Genomic DNA, 19,908 nt, shown 5'->3' on the forward strand with positions numbered 1-19,908 from the left:
TTTTTGGTTATTCTCTTCCCCAAGAGGATGAAAATAGATGGCGCTAAGACCTCTTTTCCAGGTGTAGCTAGTTTCTTCTGTTCCTAGGTAAACCTCCCCCAACTTTTAGATCTCCAGCTCCCGATCCCATGTATTTTGTCTGAAGGTCCAAGTCCAGTTCTTTGGTACTTGAGGCTTCTCCTAGTAGTGGAAACTTTTTAGCTTCTAACTCTGTATAATGAGTGCTTTGCACCAAAGGGCAGAACAAATTGGGTTATTGGATACACTTTTCTCACTTCTGAATTTTTTCTCATTGATAGTACTTACAGAGCTTTGATGCTTCTTACTGCTTGCTGATAATGGGATGTAGTATAGCGTGGAATGTGATTCAGCACAAAATTAGGCAAATGTCATGGTGTTCCACAAAGAGCACAAAGGCTTCCAGAACAAGCTTGAGAATGACCCTTAGAATTAATTAATACTGAGTAAGGATATTTTCATTTTCAGGTCATTTTAACCTTGTCAAGCACCTAGTGCCTCCATGTTGCTCTTCTACTGCCCTTGGTTAAAGTTAGAAGTAAATGCAAACTGGTTTTTTTTTTGTTCATTAACAAACATTCCTGGTAAACATTCAACACTAATGTCTCAAACTCTGTGTGGCCATATTTGTTACTGGCTCAAAATTGGGGAAAGAATGAAATCTTGATTATTCTTACCATAAAAATCTGCAGAATATTACTTGGAAAATTTGACTTAATTAATATAGTGGACAAAGAGAAAGGTCATAAACAAGCTATTATTTGGACAGAACTGATTGATAAAACAAGTTTTTGTTAATATACTTATATAAAATAGAAGTTATGCAAGTCAAAACAACTTAGGTAAAAATTAAAATGAAAAATGAATTGTACTATGTAGAATTAGATAGGCTTGGTTTTTTTTTTTTCAAGAAAACGATTTTTTTGGTTGAAAATTCAGGATGATAATATAATTCTGATTTAGATGTTCATATTCAAGGAACATAGTCACAGGATGAAAATCAGATCAAAATGTTAAGAGCAACCACATTCTGTAATTTCTATGGAAAGGAAGTTTAAGAAAATAGAATTTAATAAGTAGCAAGGTTGCTATGCAGGTAATTATAGTGAAGGTGTATAAAATACCCTATTAATGTTTATCCCATGATTATTAAGTAGTTTGATGATCAAGATGACTATAATTCACTTAATAAATATTTTTCATGAATAGGATATTTATTGTTTATCAATATCGTGAAAGATGACAGATCACTTACCTTGAACTCTAGTTGCTCTTGATGGTGATCTAATGTAAAACACCTGGCCTGAGAAATGCATCAACTAATAAATAAGTTAATAAGAAGTGCTTAGAATTGGTTGAAATGATTCTTTAGGAGCCCCAGCAAAGGAAGACGAGAAGCACATTCCACAATCCAAACAGTGATCAAAGTGGCCATTCTTCCTGCCAGTCTTGGCACACGTGCTGGTCAGGCTGGGTTGATTAAAGAGGGGATTAACTCCCTGCTGTCCCGTTTGTTTGAATGAACTGAGCCTGCCCGCAAAGCTGGCTGGAAACATGCCGGACTTGAACTCTCACTGTTCTCTCTGCTTCCATCAAGTCTGGCAGGTTGCAAGCTCTCAGTTTTCCTTACTTATCCTTCACTAAGGTTTCCATAGCTGCTGAACCAAAGTCTGTGATACTCTGTCCTGGCAGGGACTGTCTTTCTGCAAAGACTGAGCCAGTTTCAGCAACAAGGCCCGCCCCCGCCCCCCATCCCCCAACCTTTGCCCCAGGCTAGGTTGTTAAAAGACCTGCTCTGATCCTTAATGCATTAAGAGGTCCACATAAAACAAATGCAGGAAATGAAGTTAAAAACAAGTAGGGTGATTGAGACATGCTTTTGCAGCTTTCTGAAATTAGGGTTGAAAAATCACATGATGACATTTGTTGCTGGTGATTCTACCTAATGTCCGTTTTTGATACTTTGATTCCCCTCCTCTGCCTTGGACCATCTGACTTCTGAGTCATGCTATCTCACTGATAATTCTTGTCTGTCTATACTTTTCTTGTTCCATTTCCAGACCTAACACTGCCTTGCTGGATCCAAGTTCCCCTGAGTTCTCCGCTGTGGTATCAGTAGGCGATTGGCTCCAAGCCATTAAAATGGACCGGTATAAGGATAACTTCACTGCTGCTGGCTATACCACGCTAGAGGCTGTGGTGCACGTGAACCAGGAGTAAGTACTCAGCGATGTAACACAAAGGGTAAATCTAGATTTAATAGTATTTTCCTTTTCTTTTTTTTTTTTGCTTTGAGCTGCATAATCATCCTCATTTTTTTTTTTAAAGAAAACTGGAATGCCTTTCATTTTGATTGATTGAGTGTAATTTTGCACAGCCTCTATAAAGCACCTACATTGTTGCATTCAATTGCTTAATTAAACATTTTAATACACCTGCCTTGTTGTGCTGTATTAATTGTGGCTGATTCAAATGTGTGTCTGCATGAAGCCCGGAAGAGATTCTCAGCCCTCCTCATATTTTCCTCTCCCCCTTTTTTTCTCTCCCTACTTACAGTGACCTGGCCAGGATTGGCATCACAGCTGTCACACACCAGAATAAGGTCTTGAGCAGCGTCCAGGCAATGAGAACCCAAATGCAGCAGATACACGGCAGAATGGTTCCAGTCTGAGCCAGTATTGAATAAACTCAAAACTCTTGAAATTAGTTTACCTCATCCATGCACTTTAATTGAAGAACTGCACTTTTTTTACTTCGTCTTCGCCCTCTGAAATTAAAGGAAAAAAAAAAAAATCTGCAGCGTTGCTTGGTGTACAGATTGCTGAAACCGTGGGGCTTACAGAAATGACAACCGTCATTTGAATTAGACTTGGAACAAATTGTTTCTCAGAAGTACATCCGTCCATCACTAATCTGTAAAATACATGTACCTATATAAATAGACCACCGCCTCCGAGTTTCGATGCCGTGTTTGCTGCCAGACGCTGAGCTTCTCTGAGACATCCTCGATCGTCTCTTCATTTGGAATTACAACCGTAGTATTTTGTTTGTGGCATAAACTACAGTCCATCCTTCTTTCACTGGAATGAAGACCGTGCCCAGGACCATTTTTAAAGGACCCAGTTGTAACTTTTAAGGCTTGGTTCGTACAGTGGATAAAACCTAAGTGAACGTCACGTGATTCATCAGTGTTGCTGCCCCGTGCTCCAGTCACCTGGTGGATTATGACGACATGAGGGGCTGGAGAGAAAAGGAAAGTGGATTTTAAAATAATAATAGTAATAATAAATCCCAAACACCCCCTTCCTGGGCAAACAAGGGACTTTGGGCCCGAGGCTGTGCCATATAAGTCTTATTTGGGAACTCTACAAACTTATCGTAACTACCTTATGGATAGTGGATTGTGACAATCTTGTGTAGGAAACTTTCATACTTTCTTCCTTTAAAGAAGCAAGCCCAAATCTACAAGGTAAGACAAAAGAACCAGCAATGAGTCTTTCTCCAGTGAAAGTGTTTTTTAACTTTATCTTATCTGAAACACTGAGCAGTAAATATCTATCATGACTATCAGGTAGTTTGGGTTGAGATTTCAATGGGAGAGGAGACCCAAAGTAATATGGCTTCTCTCCTGTTCTTCCAGGAAGAAGTGAAATAGAAACCATATGAGGTCAGGACAGCATCTAGACCTCCACTGGCTGTGCTTTTTTTCACACTGTGAGGGTCCTTTTGCCCTTTGGTGCTACAGATGGTTATTGAGCATCTTTTGGGTACTGAGTAATAACCTCTAACCTTATTGGGCCTGCATGTGTTCCATTCTCTGAAGAATTTTTTTTTTCAGTTGAGGAGTTCTAGAAGGTCTTTTCCATTGGTTTCGTTTCCTGGTTTTGTTTTGGTTTTTTTTTTTTTTTTGAGTATTTGATATGCACCATGCCCTTTTTAAAATTTAATTTTTTAAAAAATTTTAGGTTGGAGTATAGTTGATTTACAGTGTTGTATTAGTTTCAGATATACCGAAAAATGATTTAGTTATACATGTACATGTGTCCATCTTTTTTCAGATTCTTTTCCATTATGGTTTGTCAGAGGATGATCAATATAGTTCCCTGTGCTATATAGTATGTCTTCATAGGTTATCTATTTTATATATGCATACATGCTCAGTTACTCAGTTGTGTCCAACTCTAAGCAACCTCATGGATTACAGTCTGCCAGGCTCCTCTGTCCCTGGAATTTTCCAGGCAAGAATACTGGAGTGGGTTGCCATTTCCTCATACAGGGGATCTTCCTGACCCAAAGATCAAACGTGAGTCTCCTGTGTCTCCTGCATTAGCAGGCAGATTCTTTACCACTAAGCCACCTGGATAGTATTGTGTTAATTCCAAATTCCTAATGTATCCTTTCCCCATGTTTTCCCTTTGGTAACCATTAGCTTGTTTACGAAGTCTGTGAGTCTGTTTCTGTTTTGTAAATAAGTTCATTTGTATCATTAATTTTAGATTCTATATATAAGTGATATCATATGATATGTGTCATATTTTAGATTCCACATATAAGTGACATCATATGGTATTTTTCTTTCTCTAACTTAGTATGATAATCACTAGGTCCATCCATGTTGCTGCAAATGGCATTATTTCATTTTTTTATGGCCAAATAGTATTTCATTGTATATATTTATCCATTCCTCTGTCAATGGACCTTTAGGTTGCTTCCACACCTTAGCTGTTGTGACTAGTGCTGCTATGAACATTGGGGTGCATGTATCCTTTTGGAGTATGGTTTTCTCCAAATACATGCCCAGCCATGTTCCTGTCTTGCTCTAGTGCCCCTGATACCAAACTAGATGGCAACAGTGAGACTTGGAAGTCACTTTGACTGTCTCATTATTAGAAAGTAACCAACTAAAAAAATCAGACTTTTCATCCATCAAGCCCAGTAGCCTTAGGTACGTCTTCTTTAATTCCAGAATTTTCTTCTTAAAACATGTGAATTTAAATGATTATATTCATTCCTAGAAACAAATAGCCTAACTTTTTTGACTGGACAGATTTTAACTTTCTAAACTCTTCCCTTTTATCACTTTTAAACAAGAGCTTGGTTGATTTTAATGACCTTCCCCCAGCACCCCCCCCCCGCCCCCCCGCCTTGGTTTTATCGTGAAAGCTATTTCTTATAGAGCAAGAAATGTTAAATTTGATGCTGTCAAATCATGACAGTTTAGTAAAAACCTTTTTGCAACATTAGTTGTAAAAGCTTTTCTGTTCAGAAGGAATGTGATATTTGTTTTTTAAACTACTCCAAGAATTTTTGTTTTATCACCACTTTTGCTGAAGTTTAGGAGTTCTGGATATTCATGTTAAGAGTTGACAAATGTGAGGGAGGTCACTTGCTTTTTTAAAAAGAAATTATATATTTCTTTCCTTCTGTAAAGCTGTGGAGTACTTTGTTTTCAGTTCCCAGAGTCCAATTCAAATAAGGTGGCATTATAGTGTTATCCTATGAGCAATAAGAGAATGTTACCTTGCATACATTGAATAATTAAAAGTTTTGCTTTCTTACAATCAACAGCTTAAGACATGAGGTATTTTTCTAAACACAGTCAAAACAGAATATTTTTATTTTGAACTTTTTCTTTTGTATTGGGTATAAGTGAATAACAATATTGTGGTTTCAGGTGAATAGTGAAGCACCTCAGCCATACATACACATGTATCCATTCTCCCCCAAAACCCCCTCCCATCCAGGCTGCTATGTAACATTCAGTAGAGTTCCATGTGCTATACAGTTATCCATTGTTGGTTATCCATTTTAGATATAGCAGTGTGTACATGACCGTCCCAAACTCCTAACTATCCCTTCCCTGCTGGCAACCAACCCTATGTTTCTTTTCTTAATCTGTGAGTCTCTTTCAAAGCAGAATATTTAAAAAAAAAAAGAAAAGAGTGCCAATTCTAAAATACCCTAACACGTTAGTGTTATATACTGTGTTGGAGTGGATTTGTTACATCTCAACAGATATCTTGGCAATGTTCAGATGGGAATTGAGAGAAAAGTAGAATATGAAATTCATTCAGAGGTTGCCCTCTGAATCTTAATTTTGACACATTGTCAAATTTTGACACATTTGAGTCCAGGCCAATGGAAAGGCCCCAAAATGGCTAAAATAATATCCAGTAACAGTAAAAGTGGAACTGCACTGCTTCCAGGAAGCTACCCACATTGGAGGAGAGATTGAGGACAATGGGAGTTTGTATTATTTCTCAGGGTGTGGAACCAGACGCTGGCATCCAGACAGCTTAGATTCCAAAGCCAACCACGATGTTGACACTGGGAAGTTCACCATGTGTTTCTTTATAACTCTGTTCCTCCACCTGTAAATTAGAGATAATGACACTTCAATAGAAACACCTTTCCTAACACATGGTGGTGTTGTATATATGTCATGCTAAGATGCAGAACACACTTAACTTCATAGAAGAAAAGTATATTCTTCCTCCAAGGTGTCCCAAGTGTTATCCACCTGTCTTTCACTTGTGAAGCCAAATGTTTTGTTGCAACAGGCCGAAGCAGGGTGAAATGAAGTTCAGTGGTAGGGAATCATCCAGGTGAAGCTTGTTCACTTTCAGTGGGTTTATGAGGGTTTGGGGGTAAGTACATACCTATACAAAAGGTGGAAAATCACTCCTGTATTATTCAGCCTTGAAATGTATGAAATTGTTATTTTATAATTGGAAAGCATGAAATGGGCAAGACCCCGTTGCAATGAAAAGAACTGGTTGGTAAAGACACTTTGATGTCTTCATGACTGACTCAAAGGAATGGTGCTTTTGTTTATTTAGTCACCATGAAAGTCACATCTTTCACTCCTGATCCCACACAGACCACATGCTTTGTCTGGTCTCTGTTCAAGCAATTCTCCACCATAAAGAGGTTGCTTGAATTCAAAGAAGAAAAGGTTTATTTTTCTCCCTCTCATTCTGACATCAACTAGATATAAGTCTCCACATTCCCACACTTCTCATTTCCAAATCCTGTCCTTTTCATATACACACTGAGTTTCCAGATAGCCTACTTAATATTACAAATATATTTATATCTAGGTATTTAGTGAAGAAGGAAGTTGGCAGACGCAAAGGAGATAAATGTGTTTTTGAGACAACTCTCTCCTCGAAGGGTGGGGTTTCTAGGAGCAAAAGAAAATCACCTTCAAAACGTGTGCATATCCCTGTGGAGTTTGTTATTCTCCATTAGAGTCTTTAAGGTCAAATTTGAGTCCACTTTGTCCTTCATGTAAATAAAAACATATCTGTCTGACAGAGTTACTGGCTTCCAGAAAAAAAACAGTACAAAAAATAAATCTGATCCTTTTTCTTTCATTTTTTTCATAATTGTCAAAAATGAATGATGTTGATAAGTGGCTTGGCAGTTATGCATTTACCCACATTTATTACCTTAAATTGCTTAAGGAGTAATATCTATCTGAAAATTGTATAAGAAAATTATATTATTCTTTCTCCAAATATTTTCTGCAAGTTTAAATAATGGTCATTTACCACCAAGAAATTCAGTTTTATGTATCTCCCTCCTACAATAAACATGCACATATACAAAACAAGCAGATAAATGGGTTTGATAAAACAAGGGAAATTATCTGTCATGAGATGCATTTTGGTCTTAATTTTGCTGTACACTTGAGGCCAGCAACAGCTTAACATGACCACTGTGTTTGGAATTATGGTCCAATGAGCAGTCTTGATAGAAAGTTATCAAAAGAAAAGAAAAGGAATTGTTTCTTTTGGTTTGAGTCAATTCTTTGATGACCGAGAGGAACAGTGGTTCCATTGCATTGTGCCAGCCTCGTTGGAGTGTAGGTTGATAGGGCAGCTGTGGCTTATTAGATCTTGGTGGGCTTCAGTCTCAAGACCCCCCTCACTGTACCCATAGCCCTAGGTCTCCTGTCTCTACCTGTTATGTGCAGATTGCATGGATCCTTTACTAATCAGATATTTCATTAGAAGTCACTTTCTCTTTATGAAAAATATCTAATGCTTTTTATTTAGTGGTTGGCTTTTTTTTTTTTTTTTTCAATCATATTGTTGAAAATTGATGGGTTGGGATGTTTCCAGATGTGTCCCAGAATACACCACTTTCCTCTTTGGAAAGACCGGGACTTTTTAGAATAATACAGTGTGCACTCTTTCACTAACTCTTAAGTCCTTCGAACCATAACAGGTCAGAATTTTTATTGCGAAGAAAAACTGTTGCCATAGTGGGTAAAGCCTGGCTGTAGACTCAGACTGGGTTGGTTCTAACTCCGGCTCCGCTACTTCTGAATGTATGAGCACAAGCAGGTTGTTTAGCTTCTCTGTGGTTCCATGTCCTTATCCATATAGTAGGAAAATGAATACTATCTTACTCAGAGTTGTAATGATTAAGATATTAATAAACTTTTTTTTTGTTATTTTAGTTATCATTTGTCAGAAGAGGAAAGTAAGAATTTATGATCTCCCTCCTGAACTCCTTACCTAGTCATCTCTGTGTTTACCTGGGTTGACAACTGGCTGGCAAGATGAGTTGCCGTTTTGTCTGAAGTCTTGTTCTTTTCTCTACAGGGAGTAGATTCTGCTATCTTGGTCTCACAGCCCTTCCTGTTGATTACAAAGCCCACAGGAGCAAACAGAACACACCCTCCTCAATTCCTCCTGGACGTGTTTCTTCTGCTTCTACTATGATGGTTCTGGAGCAAAGACACTGATGAAACGATACTCTTGGATGAAAGGAATATGTTTCTGACTTTCAAATCCTCTTTCCCGGTGAAAGAAACAGCAAACATTCAAGCTTCAGCATCTGTTCTCCCATTGCACTGAGGAATGTCCCACCTGGCAGCACCAGCTCTGCAGAGCCCTTGTTCCTGAACTCCTTCGGTTTTATTTATATGTATTTCCATATCTCATTCCTGTATGTCCCTGCTGCATTGGTGTGGCAGCAAATGACTGAAGGCTACAGGTTTTACCACGGACACCAGGTCAGGTGCCACCACGCAGAACAAAGCCAGTTCCCATGAGCTGCCTATGATATGCATTGCTGAAGTAACGTTATACCCAGGGTGTGCCATCACAGTGATATAAATATATTTTTTTCCTAGACTAACTATGAGCTGACTATCTCTTTTGATGTGTGTACATAGGTGTGCCTGTGTGTACGCGTGTGTATGTGTGTATGAGTATATAACCTCATGCTTAGAACTGCCTGTGAATGTTGTGGAATGCTACCCATGGAGGGGTCTGGTTTGCCACCTGTTCTGAGATGAAGAGACACATGAGACAGTGGGCCTGGAGACCGTGCCCCGTCCCCTTAGAATGAAAGCCAGGAAACATTAAATATCCTGTATCTATACGTGTATTTTGTAGCAGCCACCCTAACCTTAATAAGTCATCCTACAGCTTTGGACAGAGGCATTTTCACCTTAGCGGTGGAGTAATTTTAGAATATAAATCCATGCAGGTGACAACCCAGCATCAAAATCACAAATTCTGATTGAACTCCTCATCTGAATCACCAGTTGCTTGGTGGAGGGCGAGAAGGGGATGGAATTTGTCTGGTACCCCCCCCAGTGGAATACAAGTAGCCTTTGTTTTCCTGCATAAATGGACTTGTTGAATGCGAACAAATATATGCAATTCATATACTTTCGGAGATGAACGTAGATGTGTGTGTCGGCTTCGAGATGATGTGTCCTGGATTAATACTTTGTCTCCCAGTGTCACAGAAAAATACATGCCAGTGACTCTTGAGGTTAGCATAGTTGGGATGAAATGGCCTCAAGCAACTTCAGGTTCCCAGTGTACATGGAAAGTTCTGCCGTTATGAATATGCAGCTAACTTCTCTGGCCCTCAAAGATGCATCAGCCTCCTGGAATCTGAGGTCCAGTGTGTGAAGATTCAGTTTTGGTCTGATACATATACCAAACTCCAGCCAACATACTGCCATTTTTCATAATCGGAGTGGCTGCCTTGCTTATTCTAAGCTATGGTTGCAGAAACTGTGGCCATTTGTATAAGCTATAACATCAAATCAGGGAAAAATGGGGAAAAAATTCTAAACCCTATGTTGTTGAATAAGTAGAGAAAATCATCAATAAATATTTATTGCATTCTGACAGGGTGTATGGCATTGTATTCTCATAACTATGCCAGAGTGACAAAGTTAATTCACCCCTTTTGGGGGACTTTAATATATTTTTAAAGGGATGTGCCTATGCATTGATGCCTGAAAAAAATATGTATAAAGAAATGAGGTTGAATCTCTGGGCGGGTTTTCTTTCCCCAGAGGTCAGGGCAGGAGACCAACTTCAGGGGCTGTATCTGGTCCCAAGAATGAATGCTGCCCTAGTGAATGCAGATGCTAAGTCATGCTCAGATGCTAAATCATTAGGCAGCATTAAGCTGTTCCCCTGCACCAAATTAAGTAGCTTCACCATGTGTTTGCTGGCCCCAAATTATTTTTAACAATCTTGAGAATGAAATGCTTTGGTGTGTTTTACAAAGTTATTTTAAAGAAAGGTTATGCTCGCTACATTGCTGGTGTGTGTGTTTTTGAGACCTCTTGTATTCAATCTGTGAAGGATATGTGTATTAATCCATACACACTTATAGCCTCAATATTTGTCTGAAGACACTTAAATTCTGACAAAGGAAAGTTCTAGAAGCAATATTTTCACTTCTTAAACATTCTCCAAACAACATCAAGCATTGATACACACTGAAGAGTGCATTTATTTTTTTGTATCACTCCAAGTATGTTGGAATATGCAAGGACTGTGGTTAAAATTAGAATGTATAAGGCATATTATAATTTAGTTCATACTGAAGAAGAAATTAACAGAACAATGCTTGGTTCATACATTTTCCAAAATTTGAACAATCTCTTGAGTTAGACATAGAGATTTTCTATTTTGTTTTAATTTGTCAAGGTATTTTTTCTTCCCTTCATGAACTTTAGGTACACATAACTTATGTCATTTATTTATGGTCTTTTATACCTAGTTTGTAAATTGTAAAATAGCAAACTAAATGCAAAGAGTTTGCATTTGAAAATAATAAAGTAGTTGCCGTATACAAACCTGGAATCTAGTTGTCTCTTTTCAACAATTTTTACTACATGCATGATGTTTCTAAATTACTTACTTGCTGGTTGTCATTTGGTTAGAACACAAAGTCTTCAATTCTGAGCATACTTACTTAGAAAATAAAAAGCATTTTGACATCTAAATGGCCCTTGCCCTTGAGAACAACTTATTAGCAAATCTAGCTTAGATTCCGTAAGATCCTGTATCGCGTTTAATTAAGACCACACTTTGGTTGGAATTCAGGCTGCACCTTTTACTCATCATCCTAGGCCATGTGTCCTAATTTTCCTGTGCCCATTTTTTTTTGTGGAATGGCAATTACAATGCCAAGAGCTTTTATAAAGACTAAATATACTAAAACGTTAGTGCAGTGTCTAGCATCTAGCTAGAACACAACAGTAGCTTTAATGAGGAGGCGCTAGTGATATAAATTGTCTTTAAAATTCCCAGTTCTGCACTTTCTCTAATACTATTGCTACTGATCCAAGTGACCAGCTATGCATCCTTACCACAGGGCTTTAATCCAGAATCCATAGACTCTTCGGGCTTCCCTGATAGCTCAGTTGGTAAAGAATCCACCTGCAATGCAGGAGACCCCAGTTCAATTCCTGGGTTGGGAAGATCCCCTGGAAAAGGGATAGGCTACCCACTCCAGTATTCTTGGGCTTCCCTTGTGGCTCAGCTGGTAAAGAATCTGCCTGCAATGCAGGAGACCTAGGTTCTATCCCTGGGTTGGAAAGATCCCCTGGAGAAGGCAAAGTCTACATCTACCCACTCCAGTATTCTGGCATAGAGAATTCCGTGAACTATATAGTCCATGGGGTCACAAAGAGTCAGACACAACTGAGCAACATTCACATAGACCCTTGAGGATAAACCACTGGAGCTCCAAGTTTCCAAAAGTTTTCCTAAAACATGGTGCAGATTTAATGATTATATGTGTGTTTTGATGGGGAGAAAGTTCATAAACTTCATCAAATTGGTGTAGAACATAAAAATATGAAAGGCCACAGTTTTAAGAATGAATGTTCTCCTCTTGATATTATTTCATTCAACAAGCTACCATTGACTAAGCCTCTGTTAACTGAAAATCAGACTCAAAGACTTATAATAAATTAAAATCCTAAGTGCAGCTGGCTTCAAAGAGCAGGGGTATATGTGCCTTTTAGTGTTAACAGGGACATTTTAAAACATGGGCTTTGAAATGAAAAGAATCTGGGCCTGGGCTATGTCTGGCTATTTTGTGTTTATTTCTTACTGAAACACCTCTCTAGAATCAGCTGTATTGAAATGTAGAGCAATTGGGAATGTATTTGTGATTGTAAAGAGACTAGGCTTGACATTTCCTCCACATCTTGTTTAACAAGATAGAAAAGCAACTGTTAATAGAAGATATGTCTCTTCTCTATATGGAGACAAGGGCTTCCCTGACGGTTCAGCGGGTAAAGAATCTGCCAGCAATACAGGAGACACAGGAAATGAGGGTTCAATCTCTGGGTCGAGAAGATTTCCTAGAGGAGGGAAATGGCAACCCACTCCAGTATTCTTGCCTGGAAAATCCCATGGACCAACGGTCACAAAGAGTTGAACTTGACAGAGCAACTACACATGCATATGGAGATATAACAATATAGGTATTTAGACATTTTATGAGGAAATGGTTCATGGAGTTATAGAGACTGAAAAGTTCCACAATCTGCTAACTGGATATCCAGAACGGCCAGTGGTATAATCCAGCCCAAACTCAACGGCCTGAGAACCAGCTGAGCCAATGGTGTAAATTCAAGTCCAAGGAGAAAATGAGATGAAATGTCTGAGCTGAAAGAGTAAGGCTGGGAAAAGAGGAAGGTGGGGATTCCTCCATCCATATCCTGACATATTAGATAATACCACCCACACTGGGGAGGACATACTGAGTCCACTGGTTCAAATGCTAATCTCAACTGAAAACACCCTCACAGACACACCCAGAAATGATGTTTAATCTGGGCACCCTGTGCATGTCAGTCTGACACATAAACAACATCACATCATCGTATTTTCCCTTACATTTTCTAGAATGAGCTAGTAGAGTGCCACATGTAATCTTAATAATTTCGAGATTAATTTCAGTGTAAGTGTGATGTGGGATTTTACATTATTTGGAGGTAATGAATGCTAACTTCTGACTCCTATTATTCGTGCTGGACATACTTAAGTTTGATTTCCAGCTCACATCACAGCCTGGAGAAGATTCAGAGGATCTTCCTGGCAACTTTCCAAGCAGTGACTCAGGAATCCAAACTGTTCCTCTCCTATGAGGCTGCCACACATGATGTCCAAGGCCACCACATAAGGGAACAGAATCTGGAAGCTGGTGTTGCGGACTGTATGGTCAGATTTGGGAAGGGATTGTATTCCTGCTTCCCTGCTTCACTGACCAGAACCCAGTTACATGGACCTAATCTCTTTGTAGGCTGGGCAGTGTACTTAGGAAGAGGAACTAAAACAGTTGAGCAGGTAGCCAGGTTCTATCGTAAGTACAGGAGCCCCATACACCAAGCCGGGGTCAGGGAAAATTTCCTATAGAAGTCAAGTGCATCTAAAGGCGTTGTTTGATCGCCCATAAATGTGTCTGTAGCCATTTCCCAGAGATGCAGACAAGCACAAGCAATGTTCAAACTTGTTACAACATTTGTATTCTCATCCTTGTCAACCTAGATGCTTTAAGGATTGTATTTTCCTTTCTGCATCACGGATCTCTACTTAGGCAACTTGGGCTACCTACAACCTCCTGTTTGTACACAAAAGTGCCTGCCTTTTAGGGTTTAAATTGCCTTAGCCACTCAGTTTCCCTAGGAAGAAAGGGGGGACATAGAATAAACTCTAATCCAAGCAACAGTTTTGAGGTGTTATTTTTTTCCTCCGAATAAAGATACAACTATTGCACAAAACCATGCCACCTTAGCCCCTTTATGTTTCCCAGATGGACAAGACCCTGAAGGCTTGTTCTGAGACTTCTGAAGAATTAGAGCTAAAGTGCAGTCTTAGAGGATTTCAGTCCTTTAAACATTTATGAACACTTAACCGCGTGCTAGCCATGTACTCTGTTTATTTATATATAATAGCTTATGACAGACAGAAGCACTCAGGCCCATTTTATGGATGAAAACACTAAGGCATAAGTTGATTGGACCACTAGTCTGGGGCCATCCTGCTAATAAAGGTTGGAATTTAAAGACAGGTAGTTGAACTCCAGCAGAGAAGGCAATGGCACCCCACTCCAGTACTCTTGCCTGGAAAATCCCATGGACGGAGGAGCCTGGTAGGCTGCAGTCCATGGGGTCGCTAAGAGTCTGACACGACTGAGCGACTTCACTTTCACTTTTCACTTTCATGTGCTGGAGAAGGAAATGGGAACCCACTCCAGTGTTCTTGCCTGGAGAATCCCAGGGACGGGGGAGCCTGGTGGGCTGCCGTCTATGGGGTCGCACAGAGTCGGACACGACTGAAGTGACTTAGCAGCAGCAGCAGCAGTTGAACTCCGGAGATTGCTGGCCGCCTCTATTCCACCACCATACCTTTTGATAAACCCGGGTTGCCCCCTCCTATCTAATTAATCAATTTGTCCAGTAGCTATGTTCCATTTGCTGATGCTACACACCATTGTGAGCAGGTATATTAGTCGGCGCATTCTTCCCTAAATACCACTTGCCTATTCTGGTGCCAGGTGGCTTACTTTTGTCTGATTTGTCAGGTTAATTATTTTTGATAAACTCCAGGGAGTCAAACTATACCTTAAGAACAGTGTTCACCTTCCACACTGTTTTGTGAGAATGAATTTCCAAAGTCTGAAGTGAAAGTGTTAGTCACTCAGTCATGTCCGACTCTGAGACCCTATGGACTATAATACACCAGGGTCCTCTGTCCGTGGAATTCTCCAGGCAAGAGTACTAAAATGGGTTCTCATTTCTTACTTCAGGGGATCTTCCCAACCCAGGGATTGAACCCACGTCGTCTACACCGCAGGCAGATTCTTTATCATTTGAGCCACCAGGGAAGCCCTTAAGTACAGTGTTCACCATACACATTGTGTTTCGTGAGAATTAATTTCCCTTGTCTCCTTTTCACTAAAAGCAGAGTGTAATCTACCATTGCTAAGATACCATCTGTGATATATAGTGGGGGAGGAAGTGGTGATTTTCTTTAATTATCATTTTCATGTTCTAAGCATAAAAGCTATGGACAGCATTTCTCAAATGCCATTCTTCATTTTGATGATGGCCTCTGACAAAGAGGCTAGTTATTAACTAAATAGGGAAAAAAGTGATGAGTCCAAAGATGAGAGAAAAATTAACCAAAGTAGAGACAGAGCATGATGGAATAAAAAAGGTGCACAGACTTTATGTGGACCTATCCGTGTGACCTTGGACAAACCCCTTAATGCCCTTGAAACTCAGTTTACTCATCTTTAAAATGAGAGCCTTCTTCATCAGGGTGATCCCTTCTTTGTCAGGGTCTTGTGAGAATACAGTGTAGTCAGTTCTAAAGAAAATTCTACTGGATGTTTACATGAGCCAATCAGACCGTGTGAATGAGACATGTCGTCCAAATGTGACACCATAGAGAGTATATAAGTATTTAGATAAATCATTAGGTTGATAAGATGTTGATGAGTACTATTAAATAGATGGTAGGTTGGGGCCAGAAGGATTCCATGATCAAATAAGATTGGAAAACAGTAATGTATTTCACTAATCCCTCTTGGAGATTCATAAAGCATTTTAACTTAATACATTAAAGACTCTAAGAAGTCCCATGGGAAAGAAACCAATTTTGCCTGTTTAACTAAGCTTTTTCCAAACACATTTGAAAATAAAACCCTCTTAATATCTTCATGTTGATGACATGGTTGGATAGCATCACTGATTCAATGGACATGAACTTGGACATGAATTTGGATGAACTCTGGGAGATGGTGAGGGACAGGGAAGGCTGGCGTGCTGCAGTCCATGGGGTTGCAAGGAGTCTGACATGACTTAGCAATTAAACAACAACAATAACATCTCCATAGGATGAAAATTATCAGAAACACAATTTAGACAGCTATTCACTGGGGATTCAGATGTGAAAACTGAAGGAAAGGACCACAGATGCATCCCACATTTCATGACTTTGAGTTCCTGTAGCTTGACTCCCAGCTCATGGTGCATCTACCTCCACACCCCCTAACGCAGAGTCCAGGGACTTACTTGAATTTTCAGCTGCACAGAGATTTGCCTTTTGCACATTGGTGGTCTAGGGGCTATAGTTCTGGCTGGGGTAGAGCCAGTTCTGGTGTGAGGTGGGGGCATAACTTGGAGATTGTATTATTGGAAAGTATGAATGTCGAGCCTTGATTTGGGAACCCATGTAGGAGGTTTTAAGTCATGAAATGACCATTGTGAGCCAGTCATGATCAGGGCTAAACCTCTGAATTCTTCTAGTCATAATAAAGAACCAAATGAATTTTGACAACGAAAAAATACCCCACACACTTAAATCAACAACCTAATTAAGACTTGTAGCTATGTTGTAGGCTTTGGCCTCAGTGATTTTACCCTTTCCCTTTGGAGGAAGTGCCTTGAGCCATTGACTGCTCCCAGTTGAATGGGTAATAGACCCCTGACATATCTTGTTTCTGGCAAACTCCCTGGATATAATTCTTTGTTTACAACACTGCTGTAGAAAACTTCATGAATGCTTAGAAGAAAATAGAATTAGGACCTAAGGATCCAGTTAAAATCAACTTAGTAGAACATAGACATTGCTTTGTGTAGAGCTGGAAAAGATAGCCATGAGAGAAAGCGGCTTTAACATGCACCCAGAGAAACTATATATTATACCCATAATGTGTAAGAGGCAATTATGGCTTAGTAATCTGCAGTGTATCACTACCTAGCAATCAGATTGACGTATTCTAATGAGACCCATGTTGTTTGTAATCAGACTGGCATTGCTTATTCAGATCTCTATTCCATAAGATGCACTTTTAAATGGCTCAGATTGCACCAGATGCTATAAGAAATAGCATTCTATTTTATTCCATTACTAGCATTTTTCCCTCTTCCAATTAGCATAATTTAAAATCAGCCAGAGGCAAATGTGAGGGGCTGGAAAGTTGCAAAGAAGTTCAAGAACAACTTGATAGAAAAAAGGCAAGAAGACATACATGCACATGTTCTTCTGTGGATAAGAGAACATTGCAATTAATAGAGTTTTTATTTTTTAAATTGCCCAGAATTTATTTCTGTGACTTATTGAAATATTAGAATCTCTCAGGAGGCTAATTGCCCTATAGGTTCTTCTTGCTTATGCATTATCTTGTGGATGACATAATAGAATCACCCCCTCATTTACTATTCAGTTAAGGTTTAATTGAGTTCATCTTTCTCCACCTCAAAATGCCCAGAAACTTGGAGAATCAAAACAAACTCTCATTTGTAAAATGAGAAGATCCTTGTAAATTGCCTCTTTTATAACTTAGGTCTTGGCTATTTATAAAATATCTGAAGTTAAAATCTGAGCTAACATAATACACATTTTTCCCTGGTGTAATCAGCCATGGTGCTAGAAACAATAGTTTTTAAATAAGTTTTTAAAATAAAGATCGGCATCTGATGATGGAAGACTACATTTCCAATGATATGTCTTCCCAGGATCTTTGCATCACCCTTGCAATACAATGTAAACTCCCTCGGCTATGCCTTGGGCTTTTGCTGGTAGCTCAACCGGAATTCATTCCCCCTTGGTTCTCTTCCTAATACTGCCTAACACGAGGTCTTTATCCTCTCTTTATGTCATCTGAGTGGGACTGACTCATCCTTGGGCTTCCCAGGTGGTTAAATGGTAAAGAACCTGCCTGCCAATGCAGGAGACATTTGAGACACTAGTTCAGTCCCTGGGTTGGGAAGATCCCCTGAAGGAGGCAATGGCAACCTGCTTCATTATTCTTGCCTGGGAAATCCCACTGACAGAGGAACCTTGCAGCCTATAGTCCATGTGGTCACAAAGAGTAGGACACGACTGAGAAGCTAAGCATGGACCCATGACCCATCCCCAGCTATAGTACCCTAGAGGATCTGAATCAGAATAAACCCTTAACACAAGGACTGGTTCAAGGGAGGTCCACTCAAACTGAAACTTGAGACTCCTTTTCCATAGCAAGAGAAGCCATCTTTCTGGAACCCTACCCACCCCCACCCCTGCATGAAGAAAAAGTACCATGTTCTCTGGCACTGTGGGATCATGAGAAAAGTCATCTTCCGTATGGTGACACATATAGGTGCAAAGAATCTCAAAGAAACCAAGCTGGATCCAGCCCTCCGGGAGCTGGTTCATACCAGCTAGCTCATGAGAGCCAAATGCTAAATTTTCAGGGATCTTGTGAGTTGGTTAACATGATGTTTGTAGCTTAAAACATAAACTGGCCACAGTGGAAGTATTCACACCATGGAACTCTGCAAACACTAAAAATCAGAGTTACTGATTCTTTTTCTCCTTCCCCTTTTTCTCCTCTTTCCTCTTCCTCCTCCTCCCCACTTCCAGATCCAGTGGTTAAGCATTTACTAGCTTTCCATAGGCTGTATCTCCAACTAAACTGTGCCTGAAAACTTGGCTTACTCTGGTGCTTTTCAGTTCAGTAGTCTAGAGTCTCTCTTTATTGGTAAGTCAGTTTGGCCCAGATCGTTTTTGGTTACTGTTCACCAAAGGCATATCCACTTGACCAGCAAAGTTCTCCGTGATCACAAGAGCTAACATTTATGAAGACTGTGTTAAGGACCAAGAAGTGTGCTAAGCACAAATTTACTTTAGCTCAAATTAAACATTCATTCCTACAAAAGAAAATGGTACTTTTATTATTTCTGATTCAAATGTGATGAAACTAAGCCTTAAGGTAGAAGCACCACTTGCAGAAGTCTCAAAGAGAACTACTTAGAGTTTTCCAAATGCACCAAGCACTTTCACACCTTAGTGCCTCCCCTGTGCTGTTTATTCTCTTAATAGACCCTGTCCATCTGGTTGATGCCTATCATCCTTCAAGGTCCTGAGTCAGTGCCTCACAGAGGTCTTCTTTATCCTCTTAGTCTGAGCTGCGTGACACCCCACATCACCTTGAGCCTATCTTGCTGGCAATGTTTTAAACAATGCCAAGTACATAATTGATTTCCCTCTTGGTTCCCCTACTAGACTCTAAGATGAACAGAAGCTTAGAAATCTTTTCTTTTTACTGTCTATATCTTCGTGCCTGCTAACACGGGTCTCCACAAAGTAGCTGGTTAACTAATGTTGGCTGAATGACTTGAGGGAATGACATAGTGAATCCATGTCATGTGCTTTGCTGCACTGAAATTCAAGGAAAGAAGAAATCTTCTGTCATTATCCTGAATACATACTCTTGTGCTAAATATGAGAATCATAAGAAAGCTATCAAGACTGTTTTGTCTTTCTCATTTTTCTCATGTTCAGTATCACCCTGTTTCATCATCAGGCATTGTCTGTCTAGGTATTGGGCAGATAGAAGAATTGTGTTGAGAAGATTAGAAAGATCATTGGCTTTTGTGTCCAAATAGACTGGACATCAATTCTAGCCCCATCATTTACCACCTGGGTCATCTTAGGCAACTTGTATGCTTTCATCATATAGAAAATGGGACTGATGTCCAACATTTAAGTTTCCTATATGAAAGTAAATAGCTGTTAAATGGCCAGATGCATGGTAATAGACACTTAAGAAATAACA

The 19,908-nt window shown here is 39.6% G+C and overlaps 1 protein-coding gene across 2 annotated transcripts in view; it reads left to right on the forward strand.

The window, feature by feature from the left end:
• The window catches only part of EPHA4 (EPH receptor A4), a 154,758-nt gene extending 143,618 nt beyond the window's left edge, over positions 1-11,140 (forward strand). Inside the window, exons 16-18 of one of the 2 annotated variants that reach the window (XM_043909896.1) lie at positions 2,079-2,262; positions 2,575-3,487; positions 8,631-11,140. In XM_043909896.1, coding sequence (XP_043765831.1) covers positions 2,079-2,238 — 160 coding nt within the window. In that variant the 3' untranslated portion in view covers positions 2,239-2,262; positions 2,575-3,487; positions 8,631-11,140. The remainder of the gene's footprint in view (positions 1-2,078; positions 2,263-2,574; positions 3,488-8,630) is intronic. The other variant, XM_043909895.1, reaches the window with a different exon arrangement.
• The last annotated feature ends 8,768 nt before the right edge of the window (positions 11,141-19,908 follow it).

Source organism: Cervus elaphus, chromosome 8 (genome assembly GCF_910594005.1).
Source record: "Cervus elaphus chromosome 8, mCerEla1.1, whole genome shotgun sequence".
Classification (NCBI taxonomy): Eukaryota; Metazoa; Chordata; class Mammalia; order Artiodactyla; family Cervidae; genus Cervus; species Cervus elaphus.